At 48.5% G+C, this 10,186-nt stretch overlaps 1 protein-coding gene across 1 annotated transcript; it reads right to left on the reverse strand.

Annotated features, from left to right (window-relative positions):
* Positions 1-1,095: 1,095 nt before the first annotated feature.
* Positions 1,096-9,963, reverse strand: LOC144166282 (small ribosomal subunit protein uS15). The gene is made up of 3 exons (XM_077695821.1): positions 9,818-9,963; positions 8,506-8,716; positions 1,096-1,395 (listed from the first exon to the last, which is right to left on the reverse strand). Exons 2-3 carry the CDS (start codon positions 8,689-8,691, stop codon positions 1,126-1,128), a joined length of 456 nt encoding a protein of 151 aa, XP_077551947.1. The 5' UTR covers positions 8,692-8,716; positions 9,818-9,963; the 3' UTR covers positions 1,096-1,125.
* Positions 9,964-10,186: the final 223 nt, after the last annotated feature.

Raw genomic sequence — 10,186 nt, forward strand, 5'->3', positions numbered from 1 at the left:
AATTCCTTTAAATGTAGCGACTTTTTGGCCTTTATTTGTATAATAATCAACACTATGTTACTAACAGTGGCTGCTTTTTTAAATTTTTTGGCAAAGTAGTTTCGAGCTAAAACAATCGCGTGCAGTGCGCCGCCCCGCTGCCGCCGTCACCGCAACCGTGAAATCAGGCGTCGTGAACGTGCCCTACCCGAGCGGCGCTCGCCGAGCGCACATCATCTCGCATCGATATTCCCCAACACGAAGACGGGCACCGTAGAATATGATGCCGTATTCGCAGCAAGCTGCCGCCGCCGCGTCGACCGAGAAGGCAGGCAAAGGTAGGCAGCGAACGAAGATGGCGATTTTACGACGCCTCATTCCGTAATAGACGCGAAGGCGAAAGCGGGCACGGCATCCCATCAAGACGCCCGCTCTCGCGGTTGAGTCGGGCCTCGTCGGCGCGCGAACGAGTACGGCGGCTGTGTGGTGCGCTGCACGCAACTGTTTTAAATGAAAGTGATAGCGGCCTCCGCAACACTCTCAGTATCGCAGAAGAGCCCTTTGCGCGGAAGCTCGCGTCGTCGCGGTTCTCGGTTCGTGCAGGTCCCGAAGAGACTTCAATCACCACAGTAACTGCGTACTCGCGCAAAAATAATAAAAAATACTGATGCGAAGGGGTCGTTCGTCTTACTTCGAGCAGCTGCAAATTCCAGAGGCCATGCCTCAAGTTATATCACTACATAACTGTTCAAAGTACTTTTACTCATGCTGGTGACAGCCTTCCGGAAAAGCCGCGGCGATAAACAACGTTGCGATAAACTCCACGAGGAAAACACGAGTGCACCACAGAACAGAGTGCACCGAACATAGCCGGTCGTGCACCGAACTGCCGTGGCTATGGATGCGGCGTGGATGCGGCTGCGTCTATTGTGTAGCCAGCGCTCAGTGTTGTCCGGACGACGACAAGACTCGGGCTAAATTTGGCGTTTTATGCTCTCAATGGTCAATAATCGCGCAAATTGCCGTTTCTGCGCAGCTTGGCAAATTGGCGCACAATGGCGCAATTGGCACAGCAGTTCCACCCCTGTACAAGGAACAGCACACGCCAGAACATAGTAGAGGGGAAGCAGCGTCTTTAATGGGGCCTCAGGCGACCAGGGCGGAGGCGGTAGAGGACTCGTACCGCCAGGTGGGTGCCAGGATGCGCTTGGCCTTGTAGTAGCGCACCAGGCGGTGGATGCGGCTCTCGACCAGGATGAGGCGGAACTTGGAGTCGCGGTCCTTGCGGTTGCGCTCCAGGTGCTTGCGGATGGCCACCGCCTTCTTGATCAGAGAGTACAGGTCCTCGGGAAGATCGGGGGCCAGGCCCTTGCCCTTCAGGATGCGCAGGATCTTGTTGCCCGTCACCCACCGAACCTAAAGAGAGGGAGGGAGGGGAGGGGAAACGGCAGGATCAGCACCCACATTTCAACGCGTTATGTTAGAAGCTAAAACATGTATGGCACGAGAATGACTACTAAAGAGAGTTAAATATATGGGTGTCAGGACCCTTACTCTAAACTATAAGGGTGGTCATGATGGTACATAAATGCCACAGCGATGGAAGCCTGTGAGGCCCCAAGAAGCTTAAAGAGACTACTGATTTTTGTAAATGTATGCTCTCTATCCCAAATGAAGAGGCATCAATTAAAATGCCTTGGTTTCTCAGATAGGGCCCTACAACATTTAAAAGCCGAATTGTTAGATATACCAACCTTACGTATGCTGCCAAAACAAATGCAAGAGATAAAACCAGATGTAGTCTTTTTTCTATTCCTTTATGCAGTTCTTGATTCACACACTGAAACTAACAAAGTTGTTTTGTATGCACACGGTAGTGTCACGTTCAGGTGCGATCTTTAAGATTTTTAGAAAGTTTAGTGCCAAATTATGCCCTTCCCCTTGAACAAGTGCAGTTAATTGCAACCAAGGTTTGTTTTGCAAGCGCCATCAGCAAATTGAAATGCTGAAGAACGTCACAAGGGTGTTGCGATCAGCTTCTCTACGTTCCCGATTACTGAGCTTAAAATGAACTGCAGCAGTTAAATATAACTGAAAAACAAAAACTAAAATGTGTTGACATCGGCAATACTACCTACTAAACAGGTTGTTTTAGAATCAATTCTAGTTTCATGTTATTGCATTTTTTAAATAAAGAGTGTGCAATGTTGAGCACCGACTGCCTACGGGTTTTGCTTACCCAAAGCTATATTTTAATTCGAAAGCATTGGCCAATCGCCTCAGCCTGAAATCCAGAGTTTCATGGCACACAAAATGGTTGACTACTCAAAGGATAAGAACAGATCAATCGATGCTCGAAATGGCACCACATCTCTAAGGGAAGCTCCCATAAATGAAGACACACGAGTAGAGAAGTGTCGAGCAAATTTTGTGCCGCGCAGGATTTGAACCAGGGTATGCGATAGGAACTCGGAACCCCTGGACCACATCAAACAAATAATCCAAGCCGACTAAAGATGAACGTTCGGAATGGGTTGTGGCCTTCTACTGCCGGAGAAATTTGAGTATGTCAATTACACAAGCAGCAATTAAGTAACTAGCGAAGCACGTTCCTGCTAGTAGCCTATACATAGGGGTAATGAAGACTACTGACAGCAATGGAAAGAGGAGAAAAAATGATGCAATGGAAGGAAAAGGATGGTAGAAAGCACATAATTACCATGCACAGAATGAACGTGCTGCCTTTCATGCGACCCTTTTTAAATGTTTCATTTGTGAGGGGCATACAGCGATGGACTCCGCGTGAAATATGGCGGCACGCACAATACCGGCACATCCACTCCCCAAATCAACACTAGCGCTTCCACATTCACTACATCGTCAGGAGTACTTGAGTGCCCTATATTTTGTTGTAGTGACTGAGACAATTTATTACATGCAAGTAGGGAAGCAGCACAATACTACAATGATAACATCCAGGGTTTCTGTGAATACGCAGCGTGCAAAAATCACCTTCCAAGAGACCTACGCCTACGCTATAAGCCCAAGTTGTTGAACTTAAAAAGCGCCCCACATGGCATACATAGCTCAGAATTGCTGCTGCGTGCAAAATCTTTTTTAGACACACTCCTAGCAACAATGCAATATCTGGCCCAAAATACCAGCCAACAGCTACAAGACATGACCATGCAGTTGAAATGCCGGGTGCAATGTAAAAAGTTGCGAGAGAAAATGCCCTTTCCTTTTATTCACCAGCAATGAGCAGCCCACAAGAAATGCCTCCAACCTTGTCCACTTTTAGAGACAACTGGTTGTAACTAGCATGCTAATGAGGTTTCAATCTAATTATGTAAAGGGCAAATTTCTCGGCGACACTAACCAGGTGCGTGAAAGACAAATCCGACTCCCAGGCCATCTGAATTCCTTGCTACCACAGTCTGCATGAGTGGGCGTTCACTCCACTCACAATTCCTCCAGGAGCAACTACAATTACTCCTGCCATAGCTTCTCCACTAAGCCTCCATGTTTGGGGTGTTGGCAGCAAACAATGACAGTGTTGTGCTGTATACTGAATGTTTGTGTTGTGTTTATGGCAGTGTGTGATCCACATTTCTCAGATGCCTCCAGCTACACGTGGTGAAAATAACTGGAGAGAAAAAAAAAAAAAAAAAAGGCGGAATAGTGTGCTAGACATAGTGTTACACACTGGCCGTGAGAGCAGCTTCCTCCCAGTTGTAACAGTAGTGCGCTAATTTTCTGAAGTTATCATTTCGTACAACAGGCCTTATTGGGGGCTGTGGCCACTTTTACCATTGCGCAGCACAGGCAAATGCAAAATGTGCACTCTGGTAGACATCCTGAGCAAGTGCATGCATGTAACAGCTAAACCCATTTACATGAAATCCTTTATATCTATTTCTCGACGCGGTACATTTACAATGAGAATGTATAGCAAAAATTACACATACATCAAACAAAAATACCAGCAACTCCCAAAATATCGACTGCCAAATGCTGCAAAAGTGCCCCCCCCCCTCCCCCCAAGTTGGCTTGGCTACAGGGCGGAGGAGAGATTCCGCCGGCACACCTCTAAAAGTGGCTTACCCCAGTCACTCATGGGAAGCTCTTTCCCCTCCTTTCCCTCACTATCCCTATTGTGACTGTGTACTGTGTAGGGCAAGCTGTCGAGACCCACCATGCAAAAAAATGATACTGACCCACCTGCCATGCTTTTTTCGTTCATTGTGCTTGCGTCGTTCGCGCTAGTGTCACTAGCGCTTATTTGGTGGTTCTAGCTTGCGCAAAGCAGCCGAATTAGCTTTTCACCGTAAAGCAGGCAATTGTAAATAAAGTCAAACACGGTGAGAAGTCGGACTTCTTTGCAGCACACGAGATTCCAAAGAATGCTCTCAGTGTGGCAGGGAGCTTTAACTTTCTCTAAAGAGATTCTGTGCAGATGCTACGAAAAAAAACCACCCGATCAAAACTGCCGGCTTGTGTATTCCAGTGATGGCTTTAAAAATCCTGAGGAGTCACCGCTGGCGTTGAGAAAAGTGCGTAGCAAGTGGTCGGAATTTCTGAATACCCTTGCCGGATCAACAGTTGGCGAGTCTGGAAGACTACATAGCAGACATCGCACCAAGCGCAAGAAAAAACGGGCGCAACGAAGAAAGCAATGACAGTCTTTTGCCCACTACCTCCGAAGTGATTGGTGAAATGCGAAAGGTCGCACCAGCCTGGCCCTTCTTCGCGAATGTGAGAGAGAGATAAAAACTGTTATTGACACCAGTGGTCTAAGGGGCCGCCATGGCTGCCCGAAGGGCCGCCACCACGGCTTGTGCTTGGGTGACCACTGGGCGCTAAGAGTCTCCGTCCGAGCGGCCCAGGGCCTCCGTCCAGTGGTCAGGGGAAGTTATGGTGGAGTGGGGGTCAGAGGGGCAGGCCCACATGTGGGGTTACACTGTGGATTTAGCGCCACAATGCGGGCAGAGTGGAGAGGGGTAGGCGGATGGGTAAATGTGATGAAGGAGGGCTCGGTTGGGGAGTGATTCCGTTTGGAGGAGGCGCCACAGCCATTCCTCCAAGGGGGTTAGGGATGGGCGAGCCGGGGGCAGCGTGTTGCGGGAGTTCCTGGCGAAGTAAACTCCTTGACGGGAAGTGATCTCATCAGGCGCACGGGTGACGGGTGCTCGTGCCGCCTTATGAGCCCACTCAGCGCCGTCTAGTCCAGTGTGTGCCGGTAACCAGAGGAGCTCCGTAGGATGCTGGGGGGCTGAATTTTGAAGCAGAATTTTGCAGGCTAGCATGGAGATACTGCCGCTAGCAAAATTTTTGATGGCCGTTTTTGAATCAGATAATATTAGATCAAGGGGAGGCCCGTGTGCGAGAGCCAGGGCTATGGCCACCTCTTCCACAACATGTGGGGTTGTGGTGGGAATAGTGAGAGACGTGAGAGGAGTAGTAGTCGGCGAGGAGACGACAGCCACAGTGAAGGCCGGCTTGTGCCTGTGTGCTGCAGCATCTACGTAGAAGGTGTTTGGCGAGGGGGGGAAAGTGGAAACGAAGCACGCGCTCGAGCAGCTCATCGGGCAGTATGATGAGTAGGGTTCATATTACGGGGGAGTGGCCGGATTGTTATGTTATCTCTATAATCGGGTGGAATGCGAGCTGTGGGGGTTGATGTAAGGGGAGTATGTATTTGTGCCTCCTTAAGTAAGAGTTGGCAAGGTGTGTGGTTAGCCAGGCGACATATCTGGCCCGTACGGTGCGCTTCAATTAATTCATCCACGGAGTTGTAGGTGCCGGTGGCCCATAGTTTGGCAGTGGATGCATGAGGAGGCAAGCCGAGAGCAGCCCTGTAGGCCTTATGGATGAGTCCATCTACTTTGGTGACTTCCGTGGTAGAAAGGGACAGATATGGGAGGGAGTAGGTAATGCGGCTCATTAGAAATGCCTGGATAAATCGGCAGCGGTTCTCCTCCATCGGGCCGTGGCCCCTAGCAGTTCCGCGCCTCAGGAGGCCTATGATTTGGGTTACGTGTGAGGAAAGGGTGTGTAGGACCGATGTGTTCCGGCGATTGGATTGGATGACTAGGCCGAATATTTTTATGCGATTCACAGTTGGTATAGGAGCATTATCCAGATATACATGCATGCTGGGTGCTGTTCTAGGGGTGGTGGCGTGTGGTGATAGCATGAGGAGTTCGGATTTTGATGGCGAGCATGCTAAACCTGCTTCCTGGGCTGCCTGTTGTACCGCTGAGACTCCTGCTTGAAGTGTTGCTTCTATATCCGTGTCACTGCCCCCAGTTACCCAAAGGGTGATGTCATCAGCGTACATACTATAGCATAGCCGAGGGATATTGTCCAGGATGGAAGAAGATGGGAGACAGCGAGATTAAAGAGGAGGGGGGAGAGGACTGAACCTTGTGGAGTGTTGATGGACGGGAGTTGGTAGGTGGGGGCACTGTGTCCGGCACCAACGATGTTCAAGCAGAAGAAGATACAGGAATATTTCTTGTGAAAGTAAGGTAGTTCCACCAAAAAAAGCGTTTCTTTAACTGTTTTGTGCTTTTATGATGTCCAATTTCTTAGCATGCTTATACATTGGTGCTTTTTTCAATATAACAGGTTTTGACTATACTTTGTTTTCCTCAAAACTTACTTCTCAAGAAATCCCCACGCTCTTGCTGCTGCCGTCCTGTTTGTTGCAAAAAATGATGCTGTTATTCACTACTGGACTACGCCTGGTGTCGCCTGCAAGTGCTGCCCCATAGCTCCATAACAGAAATAAGCTTTGTAGAGTGCACATGATGCTAGCTGCATTCAAAATCAAACCTTGATGAGATCACTAGTCTAGGCAAAGGGTTTATCAAGTGGAAACAGGTGAATATAGGTGGCTGGGGTGAATGCAGTGCAGTCGTGAGCAGGCCACATCACAAAGAGGACTTCTCAGCGCTTTGAAAATGCATGTAAATGTAGCCTTACGTGAGCCTAAATCATTTCCATGGAGGGCAATAAGACTCTTGCAAAAAGGCTGGCAACGCTGATTCAGTGGTGGCAACAGTGGTGGTGAACGCAATGACGTCATGATAAATGAAGCGCCGCGCAGGAACGCTGTTGCAGCTGCCCGTTTTGGCCCATCGCTTCACCAGTCTGCAGCCCCACAAAGCACGATGCCCACCCATTGCTGTGTACCTCTCTGCAAGCAGTACGAATACGCGAGTGACGCCAGGCAAAAGTTTCGTACAATGCGAGTCTTTAGCTCCTCCCATTATAATGTTCAGTGCCATGCACCATTTTTTATACGTTAGCTTGAGCCGCTTTTCACGTGCCGGTCACAATTTACGCCATCATTAGCGCGAAGCATTTAGGCAGCCCAGCTGTTTAGCGCGAAGCATTTAGGCAGCCCAGCTGTTTTGGTGCAGGCGAATTAAGAGTTTGCATGCGTGTTCCGCTCTGCCCGCACTGATGGATCATCTGTGAACTGCAAACTTGCATAACTTATTCGCAAGTGTCTTATCACTAGTTTCCAACTGTTTTACACATGAAAGAAAGGTGGATCGCAGCAATCAAGAAAAATGAGGGGCAATATTGTTACAGGAAACAAAAGTAGGCGCTGGCGCATAGCTTCTTAGGACCCATTGCCGCCAATGACGAAACAGTGGGCGGCACGGACCGGTAACTCGAGCGATCATGTCCGCTTGTAAATAAATCGCATTGCTCTGCGGCATTATCACGTAAATGTATCGCTCACATCTTCCATGCTTCGTCTCATTTGCCTTGCTGCCACGTAACAATATTTTACTGTCTGCAAGGCAACAAAAGTTGGTTTGGAACCCTTCGCTGAGATGAGCGATATGTCTTTATGTATGCTTCCGTCCTTTCAGCGAATGGTCTAGAAAGTTTGAACAGTTTGCAAAGTGAGCGCTCAGCAAAGAATGGCCCCCCCATGGTCCATTCATAGCGGCCCGCTGCTGCTACCACGGAGAAAGGGCGCATCGAATAAACACAAATAAAACTCGATGATCTAAAAGGGAGGCAGTGGAAAGGCTATTCGTTGTTAACAACCAATCCTGCATCCGTTGGGTGCTGTTCATCATCACAGACGGTATTCCATGCTGAAATTGCAGCATCTTGTAGGGTCTGTCAGGCAATGACCTCGTCGAATTAAAGTCCAGAATATACTGCTCTTCAAACAAAGGTAGAGCAGCATGGGTATTTTCCCACCCAGTTATGGGAAAAACAACTACGCTGCAATGGATGGTTTGCTGCCTTTTCACTTCCTTAATGATGGCGGTTCACAGTGTTGCCCGAGTTTCTTACTGCTCCTCTGCTAGCATTCAAGCCATTTTAGAAAGGGTATATACTGACAGGGAAAGCATAAAAAAAAGCCGAAGCAGAAAATGGAAAGCTGTTGCGTGAAAACCACCGCGAACGGAGTACCACTGACACAGGGAGTAGCGCCCCCAGCCTAGATGGGAGCGCAAGTGCTGCTACTAAGAGAAATGCAGCCGGTGCCCATACCTGGGCCACACCATGGGAATCCCTGAGGATGACGCCAATCTGGGAGGGTGTCAGGCCCTTCTTGGCCAGCTTGTAGATGTGCTCCTTGACGTCGTCAGGGGTCAGCTTGAGCCATGTGGGCACACTGCGCCGGTACGGCAGCGCAGACTGGGAGATACCCTTGCCGCTACAGTGCATGCGCCCCATCGTGGATGCCTTGTGCTACACAACCCTGCAACACAGCACAGAGAATGCACGCCAAGTTGAGAACACAGCAACAGAAGCTGTACGCGGGGCAAGATATCAATCACAGATGCCAGAAGTTGCAACAATCGGTCTACGGATCGTTGCAGATAACACTGAATTGGCCAGGCTGCGAAGCACGATGCTGCTTTCTCGCGCTGTTCGACAAATGTATTCCTTGGGGTTTTTGATGACCGCCCTATTACTATTCGAAGTTTGTACCCCCTTCACTAATGCTCTCATTGAGCTTGTAAGGTATCGCAAGAGTGCTCGAACTGCTGACAAGCATTACGCTACGCACGCAAGGGGCAAGACATGAAATGCACATGTCGTTCACGTTCATGCAACAGATGACGGGGGAACGAATCGAAGCTTCCCTGGCAAGGCTATGATGACAACTTGGTTCCGGTGACTGCAGACTCGGAGTCTGTACAAACAGTACCAGAAGGGAAGGCGTACTCGATGGCGAGTCTCATGTCCACAGAAATTAACAACCCTCAAAAAGTTTTGGAAGGTTATGGATACGCAAATAACAAGCAATGAAACGACACCGAGCCACTGCATCAACGCATTTTAAAAACTCCGTGACAATTGTTCTACCAATCGCGCGTCCCCGACTACATTCATGAGGGGTAACTTATTCGCGTTTATGCTCAAAATTATTTCTGTAATTATTAATATGTCAACAGAGACAAGCACACAACTGCATCTGGGTGGGAAAAGCACACGCGGAGCGGTACGCCGGCACAGCACATGCATGCGCGACCAACGCGACTAGGGCCAAACCAAAACGCCGGCCCTAGAAGGGACGAGCTGATTTAGCTGGTTCCATGCGAGGCATACATGCACATCTGAACACTTGTTTCACGCGTGAAGTAACTTCATGTTAAAGCCTAGCGAAAGACAGCTTTGAACCCTATGGTGCTCATCGCGGAGCTAAGCCTACTACATAACACATACAGGAAATTTATCCTTAAGTTTGAACAGGCACGGTTGTGAAAAAAGTGCGTGCTTAGACATGTTAAACACGCAATGGTAAAAGTCTGCAATTGTTACGTTGCTGTTAATAACAATTTAGAAGCGTACTTACAGACTCTTATGACACGCGTGGCCGCACTCACCAAGGAGTCGGTGAAAAAGAGCAGTTGCCAGACAAGCAAAGAGAACGGTCGTAACGGTCAAACAAAATGTTGCACAGCGTCTGGCAAGTTGCAAAAAAAATTATTTATTCAAAAATTAAACTACAAAAAACATTAACTGGCATAAATAAAATATAGGGAAGTTAACATGAATACTTCTTGCCCTTCTTTTGAAACTTTTTTTAGCACCGAATGTGCGCGCCGCGGCGCTAGAGGTTTGCCAATGTTTCAGTCGCCTGCGTGATGCAAAAACTAGATTTGAGCAACTATTTCTTTTTTTATGGGCAACTGACAGTATTTTAATTTATTGCGTGAAATAA

Source organism: Haemaphysalis longicornis, unplaced genomic scaffold (genome assembly GCF_048455015.1).
Source record: "Haemaphysalis longicornis isolate Haplotype H1 unplaced genomic scaffold, Haemaphysalis longicornis Haplotype H1 scaffold_1632, whole genome shotgun sequence".
NCBI classification, from domain to species: Eukaryota; Metazoa; Arthropoda; class Arachnida; order Ixodida; family Ixodidae; genus Haemaphysalis; species Haemaphysalis longicornis.